A 14,950-nucleotide genomic window follows, 5' to 3' on the forward strand; every position below is an offset into this window, starting at 1 on the left:
AGATGACCAGTTGTTTGTGAAAACTCTGACAAGGTGGGAAATCACTGACCTGCATTATCCCTGGCAGCCAGAAAGGAAAATAAGATAGTTCAGATTCTAAGCCATCCACGCTTTGCCTCTGTTCCAACAATACACTGAGTGCTGGCTCATGGTTATGGATTGGGGCGACCCCGCCCACGAAGACCCAGAGATGCCCATGTGATCACAACTGATGGCTCCTTTCAGCTGATCTCCCAGACACTTACCTCTCACACCCTAGATCCCTACTGAACCCTAGTGTCCGCTGACCTATAACTATAACTATTTCAAAACATAAAAATTATTAGCGAGGTTGAGAGTGATCTAGTTTCTTAAAAACACTCAACCAGCTAATGACACACATTAAAGGTATAGGATTTCTGCTTTTTTTAGCCAGTATATTGTATTTCACAGGATTTACTATATAATTTAGACTTTCAATTATTCTTACACATCTAAAGACTAATTAGCCAAAACTAATAATGTCTAAATATAGGTTAGAAACTATATATTCTGAGACGTTTCCTTCTTCCTTTTGCTTTTTCTAGTGGTATTTGTTTTTAAATTCAGGGCTTCCTACTTGGAGCTGGGCTTGCTTGTTTGGATGGTGCTACCACTTGATCCATGTATCCAGTCATATTTTTATTTTGATCAGTCATGGGAGCTTGAACTCATTGCCTAGGCAATGTCCTTGGACTTTTCTGCTTAAAGCTAGGACTCTACTACTTTGAGCCACAGCTCCACTCCTTTTTTTTTTTTGGGGGGGGGGTTAATTAGAGGTAAGAGTCTCTCATAGACTTTCCTGCCTGGGCTGGTATCAAACCTCAGTTCTGAGATCTGAGCCTCCCGAGTAGCTAGGATTACAGGTATGAGCCACCAGCATCCAAGCCCAGCCCTGTGTTTTTGCTAGTTACTTTAGAAATGTAGTCTGCTGAATTTTTCTGCCTGAACCACAATCCTCAAGTAAGTTGAATTATAGGCTTGAGCCACTGGGGCTTCACGGGGAAGTTTTTCACATTAAATATTTTGAGACACTTATGAAAGAAGCCATAGGAACTATACACATACTTCCTCTCTTCATTTTTCATGATAAAAATAGCATGCTGAAGTTCTCGAACATTTGTTGAAATAAAATCAACTCTAAGAAAGTATGGGAATTTAGTTATGTCAAATATTGATATCACTTACTGGCTCTAATCTTAGAAGATCTATAATCTCCCATGAAAACTGAATTCTGCAGGTCCCCTTCCCACCCTTCGTCACATCTTCTAAGAATGGCAACTTTTGATATCACAGTAAGTGCTTGTGCCTTGTGACTATATGAAATGCCCCGTGCTCTAGGAGAACAGAAGCTGGTCCTTCAATGGCCGCAGCTGAACTGACTGGGGATGGCTCTCCGCTGTCTGGGCTACCCACCTTCCACTGCAAGGTGAGGGAACTCTTGCTCCTGTGTGCCAGCTTGGGAGGGAAAGGGCATTCCGGGGCACAGCTGTGGGTCGTGAAGCTAACTGGCTCCGAACACGATCCCTTCACGGAATTGTACATGGCGTACACCCTGGAAAGAGAACAGACAGTCAATGTGGGCAGCTGGGATTGAGGTCCCCAGCTCTGGTCCCCACCCCGCCCCCTGGCCAGGTGTAGGTGAGCCAGGAGCACTGTGACTCTTGCTCTAACCTGGTGGTCCAGTCCTGACCTCGCAGTAGAAAGCACCACAGGCACAACCATCCCAACTGGCCCGTGTTTAAATGTGCTTCACCCAACCCCACTTCACAACAAGCACAGCCCACTGACTAGAAAGGAATTCTCTAATTAAGAAAATAATTCTGCTGGGTGTCAGAGGCTCACACCTGTAATCCTTGCTACCCAGGAGGCTGAGATCTGAGGATTGTGGGTTGAAGCCAGTCTAAGCAGCAAAGTCTGCAAGATTCTTATCTTAAATTAACCACCAAAAAGCTATAAGTGAAACTGTGGCTCAAGTGGTAGAACACTAGCCTTGAGGAAAAAGCTCAGGGACAGTGCCCAGGCCCAGGCCCAGAGTTCAAGTCCCAGGATGAGAAAAAAAAAAAAAGAAGAAAGAACAAGAAACTTTAATCTCCAGATTGGTCTCTATATCTTTGTTTAAAATTCCATTAAGCTGTTCTCTGACTTTGTCTAGGAAATCTAGAAGTTGGTAGAAAAGCTTAAGACTCAGTTCACAGGCTGGAGAGCAATAAAGAACAAGCATGGAACATGGCATCTTTCAAATAACTTGCGCATGCATGTGTGAGTATGAGTGTGTATGAGTGTGTATATGTGTGTGTGTGTGTGTGCGCGTGCACGTGCGCCAGTATGGGGCTTGAACTCATTGCCTCAGGCTCCTTCTTAGCATTTTTGCTTAAAGCGAGCACCTCCAGTTCTGGCTTCTTGCTGGTTAATTGGAAATAAGAGCCCCTTGGGTTTGTCTGTCCAGGCTGGCTTTGAACTGTGATCTTCACATCTCAGCCCCTTGATGAGCTAGGATTACAGGTGGGAGCCACAGATTCTGGCAGAACACATTGTTCATATTTAGGTAAGAATGGATGCTCACACATAAACATGTTTGCTCCAGCCAAGTCTCTGTCTCTGTCTCTCTCATACAACAGATACAGTATTCAGGCACAGTTTATCCATGTGACTATTTGCAAACTTGCGCAAAGCTGCTTGTTTTCCACTTTAAAACCACTTAGTTCAACACTGAACACATGTGCCTGGTTTCTCAAGAGAAGCAGTGAAGACAGAATATACATCACCCTTCTCTTTTCCAACCGCAAATAACATTATACTAAGTTTCATCACTATACTTTCTAGCTTTCCACTTCTTTTATATGGAAAATTATTTGGTAAAAATTGAAAACACACTTCTCAAACGAGTATGAAGAAGGCTTGATACCATTAAAACATGCAGGGTGAAGCTACTCAGCTTACAAGTACGGAATAAACCTTTAATTATTGAAAGTACCCTCTCTGTGACACAGGGAAGTCATTATTCCACTGAAGATAGAAGGAAGTTCCAAGAGATGAAGGAGACATCCTGAAAACACTGCTAGAACACTTGGATCAACTTTGTTCAGCAGGTGTGGCTAGCTACAATGCGCCACACTGCCTACCCATCTTGCCCATCCTGCAATCGGCTCCGCTCAATGCCCACAGCCACTTCCGCTCCCTCTATTCAGTGAGCTTGAACAACAGCTAAGATAATAACATACATCATGAGTTAAGCATTGGTAGCTCATGCCTGAAATCCTATTCAATAGGCTGAGATCTGAGGATTGTGGCTCAAGGTCAGCCTAGGCAGGAAAAGTCTATAAGACTTTTCAGCTCCACTTAATCAACAAAAAGCCAGAAGTGGAAATGTGGCTCAAGTGGTAGAGAACCAGCTTTGAATGAAAAAGCTAAGGGGATAGCACCTAGGCCCCGAGTTCAAACCCCAGTACAACTTAGATAGACAGACAGACAGATACCTTAATTCTATGTGTGACATGCAAAGTCATTTTTCTCCCAACTCTTCCAATAAACATTCATAAAGGCCACATGAATCAAAAGTACTACAGAGAGGCATCTAAATTTTGAATACACAACATGTGCATACATGTTTTTTGTGTTATGGGGAGACCTAACATCTGACACAAACAAATGCCATTTATTGTTACATTGGTCTCTGCTCAGCCTCTTATGTAGGAAATGCTTCTCTTTGTACTCAGTAAAATTTCGGCATATGATAACATAAAACCAAAGGGTAGATCTGGCAAGATCATTTCCATGTGTCCGTACAGGCTCAGTGGGAGTCAATTACTTAAAATGAATCACAGAATGTTCCAGACTTGGGCAGGAATCCAGCCTAAATTTTAATAGATCATAATTCTTCCAATGATGGTTTACAGATTACATGGATCCCAAGCTATGCATAAGTTGGAGTGGAGGTGTCTTTAAATATTATAGCCAACTAGGAAGTAGAGGATACAGACAATGGTCATCACCCAAAAAGACCACCAGACACTAGCATTCCTCATCAGAGCAACAGCTAACACCTGTAATCCCAGCACTCAGGAAATGAAGCCAGGAGGATGCAAATCCAAGGTGAGTCTGGGTTCCATAGCGAGACCTTATCTCTAAGAAGAAAATAAATAAATAAAAGGGAAGAGACCATTCTGCTTTGGGTGAAATGTCCTGCCAGGAAAACTGAATCTGGCTTAGATTAAGGCAGATTCCCTGGGAATCATAGCACAAGGGAATATATTAAGCAATGTGGTTGAGGACCCAGCCAAACTGATGTGTGGAAATCACTACAGGACAAAAACAATTAGGGATGAAGGAAAACCTATGCACTCAAAAACATTGAGAACAGTGGCTTAAATAATGACCTAAACATCATCTCCATTCCCATCACAGCAAATACCACAGCAAACCTTCCATTTAAGAACAAGGGGAGAGAAGGGGGAGCCTTCAGTTCTGAAGGCATCAAGGAGTTGATTTGTTATTTGTTCTGGTTGAGCACAGGCTGGTGGTAACTCAAATTATAGGGTAAAAAATGTAACATCTGGACCTCAACATCATCAGTGTGGGAGGTGTGGGGCTGGGAGGTAATGCAAGTATTCAACTCTGTGGGAGAGCTTATTCAACTGCTATCTACTTTTGATTACATCTCAAATTTTCTTCAGTAGAAAAGGAAAACTTAAGTCTACATATTTTTAAAAAAATGTTGGGATTTCATTTTTAAAAAGAACTTCTGGCTTCTCTTAAGAACAGCAAGTTCAATGACATCTGGCTCTCTTTCTTGTTCTGTGGGGAATGGGAGAAGGCTGACAGCAGCAATTCCTCTGTACAGGGCAGAAGCTACTTCACCTTGGTACTGACCACTCCCCACTGTCACCCAGCTGCCTTTGAGCTTTCCCACACTCATGTCTACCACGTAGGCTCGGTACTTCCAGGAAGCAGGCATCCCTGCTTGCAACCCCTGGGCAATTAATTCCCTACAAAAGCAGAAATATACAGAACCAGGCTGTGTCTACAATATCTACAAAAATGACAGACCCCAGAAATCTATTTAGATCACAGGACAGGGAAAACAGGCAGCAAGGTAAAATCAGAAAAGGTTGTCTGAGGAGAAAGCAGCCCGGGCCTAGTCAAATTCTCTTTTAAAAGAAGACTACTGGAATTAGAAGCAAAGCACAAATGGCAGAGCTAGCCTGTACCAGGGCTGGAAGAAGGGCCATCCTGAGCAACTTACAGAACACAGGAGTGGTGCTTAATTCTGAAAAGGTTATGGTTGGCTGGGAATGTAGAAGGAGAACATAGGATAGAAATGAAGTTTGGCTTGCTCAAGGACACACACACACACACACACACACACACACACATTCACACGAATGTGATAGTTTGCTTAAATTAGGGTTCATTGTTTCTCACACATAAACATTCATCAGCAGCCAGGTACTAGTGTCTCACATGTATAATCCCAGCTACTCCAAAGTCTGAGACCTAAAGAGTGAAGTTCAAACCTAGCCTAGGCAGTACATTCTGTGAGATTCTTTTCTCCAGTTAGCTACCAAAAAGTGGCAAGTGGAGGTATGGCTCAAGTGGTAGAACATCAGCCTTAAGTGGGAAAACAAAAGCTAAGGGACCATACCCAAGCCTTGAGTTCAAGCCTCAGTGCTGACTCGTTTTGGCTTTGACACACACACACACACACACACACACACACACACACACAAACACACACACTTCATCAGCAAAGAAAGCAAGATTTATATTTGGGAAAGTAAGTGTGTTGCATAGAATACAATTTCACACAGGATCTTAGCATACTAGAATTTCCTGCTAATTAAAATAGTGCAGTAAATATACAGCAACTATTTGTAATAGTAACCAGGCACAGTCCCGCCAGGAACTTGCACAAGCAAGGTCAAGTCTTCGGAAATGACGCTATATTTTAAGTTCCGCATTTCCCACATGACCGGTTTGTCCCTAGACACTATCTGTAGCAGGAAAATTGGTAGACAGTCAAAGTTTTGGGTTGAACAAATCAACAAACAGTTGAGTTTCTTTTGCTCTTACCACTAGAAAAGCAAATATTTTCCTAACAATACAGCATAATTATCGTGCGTGCGTGTGTGTGTGTGTGTGTGTGTGTGTGTGTGTGTGTGTGTGTGTGTCTACCAGTGCTGGGGCTTAAACTCAGAGCCTTATGCTCTTGCTTACCTCTTTTGCACAAAGCTGACACACTACCACTTGAGCCAGGCTTTTTGGTGTTCAGCAGAGATCAGTGTCATGGACTAGTCTCTGGCGATTCCACAAGCACACCTCCAGCTTTCTCCCCCATGTCTTTCTGGCCAGTAACACCCACTGCACAGCCCAGCACTGTGCTGGCCCACCATAGTTTTGGAAATATTTCATCACATAACTTTTCTGGGAAATGTCATTACATGATGTCAACTTCGGGCAACTTCTTTTGACAAACTGCCTATGCTGACAGTTGGAAAACTGCTATCCATTCCATCATGTGAATTCCTAATTATCCCATGATTGATAAAAATAGAAATGTTTGCTTGGGTGTGGTGTTTTAGGACTATAATCTCCACTATGTGGGAGGCAAGATCATAGTTCAAGGCCATCCCAGGCCAAAAAAACCCCCAAACACCCCAAACTTAGCAAGATCCCATCTCAAGTAACAAGGTGTAGTGGTACATGCCTGCAATCCCAATATGGTGAAAGTGAAGGTAGGAAGATCATGGCCCTGGCCCAGCCCAGGCAAAATGTGTTATGACCCTATCTGAAAAGTAAAGCAAAACAAGGGCTGAGGTGTGGCTCAATGGTAAAGCACTTGCCTACCAAACACTGGTCTGCAGTAACACACATGCGTGCATACTAGCTTTTTGCATAAATGGTTTTATATAAAACATAGCACAATACCCTTTATAAAAGCACTAGGTACACTTTGACAATTATGAGTTAATTATTTTTCAACAGAGTATCAATATTAAACCAAAAAAGGCAACATCTGTAAGGACCATTTAACAAGTAAATAAATGAGAGTTGCAATAAAACTCTACACCAAGACCGAAGACCTAAATGATTCAATCAATGTATACACATTAGAGAGGGATCTAGTTTCCTTCCTTACTGGGACAGGGTTGAGTAGATTTGTTAACACTGACACACAAAACTAGCAGAGTAACAAAGAAGACTCGAAGTATCTCAAGATGTAATTTTGCAGGTTAGACTCTGGCTCAAATGGCCAGCAGATCTCGCAACACCAGCCAGCCACCCCCCCACCCTCCCTCCCTGCCCAGTGGCTTTACTAAACCCAGGGAGGAACAACAAAACCAGAGCTGTTCTTGCCAAGCAACTGATCAAGCAATGGCCAGATTCCATGACAGAATCAATCTGCCACTTCCAAGACAAAAGCTGTCCATCTGACCATGTTAGCAAAGTAAAATGGGGTGTGTGTGTGTGTGTGTGTGTGTGTGTGTGTGTGTGTGTGTGTGTGTGTCTGGGGCTGTGGGTGAAAATGAAGACAAACATTATATGAAGATACATGGCAATCTTTGAAGAGGATATAATCAATCAGAGGAGAAAAAAAAAATCAGAAGTAACAAATATAAATGCAGAAGCCCTGAGACTTCATGCCATCATTTAAGATTACTGTAGCTCTTAATCCAAAGGTAAAGTACTAAGAATTAGAAGAGCTAGGCTTTGGTGTCTCAGCCCTGTAATCCTAGCTACTCAGGAGACTTAGATCTGGAGGACTGTGGCTTGAGGGCAGAAACGTTTACAATACTCCATAAAGACATCTCCAACTTATCAGTAAAAGGCTGGGTTGGAAGCCAGGCTTAGGTGGTAGAGTACTAGCTGTGAGCAAGAAAGCCACGCCAGAGTTGCAAGGCCCTGAGTTTAAGTCCTGTCCCCTCAGAAAAGTAGTAGAAGGGAAAATGTAGTCAGTCTATTTAGTGATGTTAAGAGAGACACTTCAGTTTTCTTCCATGATTCTGTGAGCTTGCTCCAGGGTGATGCTTTCAAATTACGAATAGGAAGACTCCAGAAGTGCACAAAGCTGCTCCTTATACAGCTGGGCGGGGCAGAAATCAGTCAGTCCTTGAAGTTACAGAAATGGACGCATTTGCACATAGCCGTTTGAGGCCTTATAGGTATCTCTTTAAATTTAAGATGATAACTTGGGGCTCCTTTATGTGATAAACATTTGCATTCCTAAGATTAAGACTTTGAGAGGGGCTGGGGATATGGCCTAGTGGCAAGAGAGCTTGCCTCGTATACATGAGGCCCTGGGTTCGACTCCCCAGCACCACATATACAGAAAACGGCCAGAAGTGGCGCTGTGGCTCAAGTGGCAGAGTGCTAGCCTTGAGCAAAAAGAAGCCAGGGACAGTGCTCAGGCCCTGAGTCCAAGGCCCAGGACTGGCAAAAAAAAAAAAAAAAAAGACTTTGAGAATCTTATTACATCATAAAAAGAATTTTGGTGTCAAGTAAGGTATATCTTAATAGAAGAGTGGATGGGTAGACTAGTATACAAGTTCAAACAAACAGCTCTGCATCATAAAGTGCTTTTTACTTTCAAATTGTTCAAAAACTATAACAACTTCAAGAAAAAGAGAAATGTTTGTTTACCCAGTATCTCATAGATTTATAATAAGTTTGCATGTATATTTGACCTGCATTCCTGAAGCTAGTTTTATTACCACCTTAAGTTTTTTTTCTTTTGTGCCATTCCTAGGGCTTAAACCCAGGGCCCAAAGCCGTCCTGAGCTTTTTTGCTCAAGGCAGCACTCTACCACTTGAGCCACAGCTCCCTTTCTGGCTTTTTACTGGTTACTTGGAGATAAGAGTCTCAAAGGGATTTTCCTGCCCAGGCTGGATTCAAAACTATGATCCTCAGATCTCAGCCTTCTGAGTATCTGGGACTACAGGCGTGAGCTGCCAGTGCCTGGCATATTCTCTTCATTTCACAAATGAAAAAAATGAGGCCAAAGCAGAGTTAATGGTTTATCTGAGCTGGTACCCTTAGCAAGGAACAAGTCCTAACGTCCGAGCTCCAAGGTGTCTGTAACTCGGCAGCCGGCCTTACCTAACCGATTAATTCAAGTGAGCTGCAAGTATGAAAACTCTCTTCCAGAAGGAAAAATTATGTATAAAATGAAAAGTAGAACTATCTGTATAGATTGTGACTTAGGCAGGGGAAATACAAGAAAATTTAGGTTGGAGACATTTTTGTTAAGAGAGAGAAATTGTTGGAAAAACAGCAAACTAGATTGCCACCAAGAAGGGGTCAAGCAGAGAGCTGTGCCACATACTAACTATCTGTTGGGTTGCCTGCATGTGACATTGTACACGTGTCCAAATGGAGCAGATCCAGCATGTGTGGTAACCACCCGTGTTCCTAGGCCACTTATCTGCCCACAAGTTCAAGTGTTCACAGTTCATGGCAAAAACAGCAAATGACGGTCAACTGATGGTGTTCTAAAAATTTACTCTTTGTGAAAGAAGTCAGACAGAATGAAGGGAGAGGAGACAGGATAGTAATATAGGGCTGAATTTCATGGTATTTCAACTTCTTAAAAAGGATATTGGAGGCTCAAGAACAGACAGGAAATTAATAGAATCAACCTTGAATAAGGCAATAACAATAAACTGTTAAAAGACAAAAGCCATGAATAATGGATAACATCCTTATTTGGGGCTCTGTTCTCTGGCTTGTTGTTCCATGACTGCTTAAGAATGGTTAAGCCATTTCTGTTATCATCTTAGTTTAACAATTTATACAACACTGTCCAGCCTGTATGCAACTCAGTATGTTTGCGGAAGCTAAATGACTCAAAACGTGAAGGTTCTCAGTTAAACAGGAAGAGAAAGTTGCAAAAGTGTTCATCTAAATAATACAATGGCTGAGCAGATGTGCTGTTTGCAAAGATATAAAATGACTTGCTCTTTTGTACATTGCTCTAAACTTAGTTTTAAAGCACTGTACAGCTAACATGGCTCTTGCCTTTTATTTTTTCTTGCCTTTTATTTTTGTGCTGGTACTAGTGCTTGAACTCAGGGCCTGAGTACTATCCCTGAGCTTTTCCACTCAAGACTAGCATTCTACCACTTCAAACACAGCTTCACGTCTGGCTTTTCTCATAGACATTTTTTGCTCAGGCTGGTTTCAAACCATGGTCCTCGGATCTCAGCCTCCTGAGTAGCTAGGATTACAGCTTGAGCCATCAGAGCCAGGCATGCACCCCAGGCTTTCAGGGGGGATGCAGGGTTGCCCCAGTGACCTGGGCTCTCTAGCACAGTTCGCTGCTTCCTGACTCACCTCACGTGGTAATCAGTGGCTGGTCTGAGATCTTTCAGGTTGCATCCCAATTCTTCTCCACTGCAAAGAGAAGCATTTGGTAATTAGTAACAGCAGTGTGGGGAGTAAACCAGGCTTTGGGATAGGCATCTCCTAGTCATGCGCTGACAACGCCAGAGCTAATGTGTCTGACTCCACCATGAACCAGAAATGAGCTTTCTTATTTGGTATTATTATTCTCTTAGGACTTGAAAATGAGGTTGCTTTTAATGATGCCATGCTGGATATGGAAAGTGACATGGCCAACATCCTAATAAAACACCAAAACATCTTAGCACGTCTCAAAAGATGAAAGTAGGTAAGTAAACAAATAAATATGTATGTAAACAGCTATGCCAGTTCTCAATCAGCTCCGAGACTCCAAGGTTCCAAGTCGGCTGGACCTCAACTTCCTCAGCAATCGACTCTAGCAATGAAGTCACAATCTACTTCTCTCTCATACCAATTCATCAATGATAATGAAACCACTTCTATAACCAAAAGAAACAAGCGAACCACCACTTAAATATGCCAAAATTGAAACCAGAAGCAGAGCATGGTGGAGCCATGCCTACAGTCACAGCACAAAAGGAGCCGAGGACAGGAGATCATGAGTTTGAGGCCAGCTTGGGCTACGTTGCAAGACTCTCCGGGAAAGCAAAAACAAAAACAAACCCAAACTTTCCCAGAAAAGGTGAAGAGGGTGCAAGCAGCCATAATTTATTTTGTAGTCATGATCCAAATGAAGGCATGTTAAGAAGACAGCTAGACGCAATCTGTGACCAGACTGAATGCCGTCCTAAGGAAAATGTTTTCACAATTTTCTAAGTAACAGATACTCTTCATGTCAGCCAAGAAAACTAGTGTATGGATGGTAGGTCAAAGTATACCAATGTGCATTTGCAAAGCTGATAAATACACTGTAGTTTTAAAAAAAAAAAAAAAAACTTTTCTGAAAAAATACACCGAACCATTCAGAGGCAAAGGACAGATTTTATAAAATGAAAAGGAGGGGAAAAAACAAAGCAAAGAGGTAGGTGTTCAAATGGTAAAGCAGACATAGGAAAATCCTAGCAACCAGTAAATCTGGGTAGAGTGTAGATTTATGTCTTCATCATTCTGTTTGTGCAATGTTTCCTGAGTGTGAAATTCTTCCAAATGAAGCTTGTGTTTAAGCTGCAAACTGGAAGCTACACCCACAGTTTTCCTGCAGCTCTGCTGCTAGACAAGTGTTGCACCTTTAAAATACTCTTTCGTGTATTCAATTAGGTGAATATGAGAAGGCTAACGCAAAAATTCAGATTTTCCTCATTTCTTGGGAACAAAAGCCCCAAGTAACAGCAAATCAGTTATGACTGAGCCTGTATTATGTCATGTGTTCCTTCCGACAGGAGGAACTCTCCTTGTCAAGCTAATGAAATCACACGGATTGTGTACTTGGTATCTCCCTCCCTCCCTCCTTCCCTACCTGTCTATCTCTATCTAGACTTTTTGAAACAGTCTCACTATGTAGCCCAGACTAGCCTTGAACCCTGGATTCTCAGCCTTCCCAGAGCTGGGATTACACCCAATCACTTTTTATTTATGTTATCTGTGTATCAGTCCCTCTGGGAACTAATGTGCATTTTGCAATGACAGAATCTATCCATTCATCTCAAAAATCAAAGAGTACACATCTCAGAAAAGGAAAAGAAAAGAAATTACCTATATGTTTGGTGAATTGAAAGGAAATAGTCTATATGTATGTCTTTTTTTTTTTTTTTTAATGTAGTGTCTCGTGTGTGTGTCCACGCGCACCAGTACTGGGGCTTGAACTCAGGACCTGTGTGTTGTCCCTTAGCTTTTTCACCCAAGGCTAGTGTTCCAACTTGAGCTCCACTTTTGGCCTTTGGGAAGCTAACTGGAAATAAGAGTCTCGTGGACTTTTCTACCTGCGAATGGATTTAAACCTCCTCAAATCTCAGCCTCCTGAGTAGCTAGAGTTACCGGTGTGAGCCACTGTATATCTAATTAGACTGTATGTCGAATTGATTTTTCAAAGTAAAAAGTGGCTGTGAGGGAAAGTGAGGCTTTTCTTTGCAGCACAGTAGACAATTTCTGGATAGCAGGTCCTCTTGGGGCACGGTCCACCCTAGCGTGGAGGGTGGGCTGTGGAGATCTAGAGCAGAGGATGGAAGGCCAGGGGCATGTGGGTGTCTGAGAAGAGACAACACTGCAGAGGGGGAAGCAAGGAGGTGGTGGCTGCAAGCAGGTCCTTCCTCATCCCTCCTCTTCTCTGGGTCCAGAAAAAGGGTCTCCCCTGGGCAGAAAGAGGACTCAGTGTGTGGCAATGGTGTGTCCAGGAGGCAGGACTAGAGCCAACACCTGTGATGGAGACACACTGGGTTCGTGGGAGCCAGGCATCTTGTGTGGGCAGCCTCCCAGGGCCCCCCGGGATCGCCAACAAGTATTACAGAACCCTGACTAGCTGACGTTCTGCTCTGTACATGGCAGCCTTGCGGAACCATCACAAAAGAAGGAGGACTTGACCTTCACATTGTTATCCTGTTAACAACGCGGGTATAAATCATTTGGACAGCTTACATGTCCATATAATGGAAAGGCTGCTCCCTTCTTGTATATGAGAAACTTCTGATCACTTAAGAAAGCTTTTGAACAAAATGCTTTACAGTAACTCTTAGAACAGGCTGGAAATTTACCATGGAGGGTAAGAAGTTGAAATGGAAGCAAAAAAAAAAAAATGCAGAATTTGTTAAATGAAAACTATAGAAAAGATTGGTGCTTTGGAAAAATTGGATTGGAAATTTTTTTTGAAAATTAATTTCATTAATACGATGCTGACATCTAGAAAGCCAAGTGATTTATTTCAGCAATAAGAAATAACTATACTACTAAATTAATGATTAGACAAGTTAATTCTTGACATTATAATTATTCATTCTGTGTGTGTGCGCGCGCGCATGCCACTACTAGGGTTTGAACTGAGACTCATGCTTGCTTAGCCTTTTTGCTCTAGACTGGAGCTCTACCATCTGAACCATACTTCTAGTTGGTTCATTTGAGATAAAGAACCTCCCAGACTTTCCTACGCAGGCTTGTTTTGAACTGGGATCCTCAGATCTCAGCCTTTAGAGTAGAAAGGATTATAGGTGTGAGCCTCTAGTGCCCATAATTATTAATTCTTAAAAAAAAGAACTATTCGGGGCTGGGGATATGGCCTAGAGGCAAGAGAGCTTGCCTCATATACATGAGGCCCTGGGTTCAATTCCCCAGCACCACATATACAGAAAACGGCCAGAAGTGGCGCTGTGGCTCAAGTGGCAGAGTGCTAGCCTTGAGCAAAAGGAAGCCAGGGACAGTGCTCAAGCCCTGAGTTCAAGGCCCAGGACTGGCCAAAAAAAAAAAAAGAAGAAGAACTATTCAAATGAAAATTTTCAAAGCTTGAAACTTTTTCCTTTTGATTTGTATTTTTCCTTAATGATTCCAATATTGCAGTTTAGCAGCTAAGAAAAACACACGGGAAGAGGCACTACCTGTAAATGATCTTGTATTTTCCATCCCGTCCTTTGTCTGATAAGGCAACTTCGTAACTGTAGGGGAAGGAGAGCCCGCCGTGGGGACTGCAGGAAAGTCCTACAGGAGGCGCCCAGGACAGCACCACTGCCCTCGCCTGGATGTTGGAAACCTGTGGGTTAGAAAAACATGGCTCAGAAGAAGTCAAATTATTTCACATGAATGATCACACACTTCCTTCTTCCAGGGAGAAGGTCTTTGTAATCAGTAATGGTGTAAAATGGCCAAGTGGATTTCTGACAAGCAACTGTAATCACAAAGAAAGAAATTCTATATGGTGTTCATTTCTTCAAGTGCTAGTGCTCAAAACACCATCCCTGCACTAAGCGAAGTTAAATTGCAAAGGTTCACTCAAACCCAGTAGAATTCACATTCCATTCCTTCAGAAAGCAACAATAACCAGCCATGCCTGAGGAGTTCTGTCGAGGTAAAAAGCTGAGTATGAAATTCAGTGGTTTCAGGTTGGCCACTGAATTCTGTGGAAGGAGCCTCGGCCTTCAAGCCTTACTTGGTGTTCAATCACCTTTTGAAGCTCACATCAATCACACCATGTTCCCTCAGTCCTACAGATTCTGCTCCCAAAGCCCACATATGGGAAGCTGGAACCCAGGACCATTACACTAGAGGATAGAAATAAATAAGTGTGGAAGTGGAGATCTCATCTGTCTAAGCTCTATTTTTTTTGTGCCAGTCCTGAGGCTTGAACTCAGGGCAGGTGCTCTTTTTTGTTCAAGGTTAACACTCTACCACTTGGGTCACAACTCCACATCTGGCTTTTTTGTGTGTGAGATTAATTAGAGAAGAGAATCTCACAGACTATGCTGCCTTGGACTGGTGTTAAACCCTCTTCAGATCTCAAACTAGCTAGGATTACTGGTACGAGCCACCGGTATGGAGCTCTAAGCTCTATTTTTATTCTTTTACTTTTAGCCTTCACCTAAGACTTCCCTTGAACCTTACATATTATACTAACTTTTCTTTTTTTTTGCTGGGCCTGGGGCTTGAACTCTG

General features: G+C 42.6%; 1 protein-coding gene across 2 annotated transcripts in view; it reads right to left on the reverse strand.

Moving 5' to 3' along the window:
* Window positions 1-14,950, reverse strand: part of Fndc3b (fibronectin type III domain containing 3B) — a 274,961-nt gene that overhangs the window by 67,215 nt on the left and 192,796 nt on the right. For both annotated transcript variants that reach the window (XM_048347104.1, XM_048347105.1), the window contains exons 8-10: window positions 13,900-14,051; window positions 10,349-10,408; window positions 1,435-1,573 (exon numbers count right to left, since the gene is read on the reverse strand). In XM_048347104.1, the coding sequence (XP_048203061.1) occupies window positions 1,435-1,573; window positions 10,349-10,408; window positions 13,900-14,051 (351 nt within the window). The remainder of the gene's footprint in view (window positions 1-1,434; window positions 1,574-10,348; window positions 10,409-13,899; window positions 14,052-14,950) is intronic.

This window comes from Perognathus longimembris, chromosome 5 (genome assembly GCF_023159225.1).
Source record: "Perognathus longimembris pacificus isolate PPM17 chromosome 5, ASM2315922v1, whole genome shotgun sequence".
Classification (NCBI taxonomy): Eukaryota; Metazoa; Chordata; class Mammalia; order Rodentia; family Heteromyidae; genus Perognathus; species Perognathus longimembris.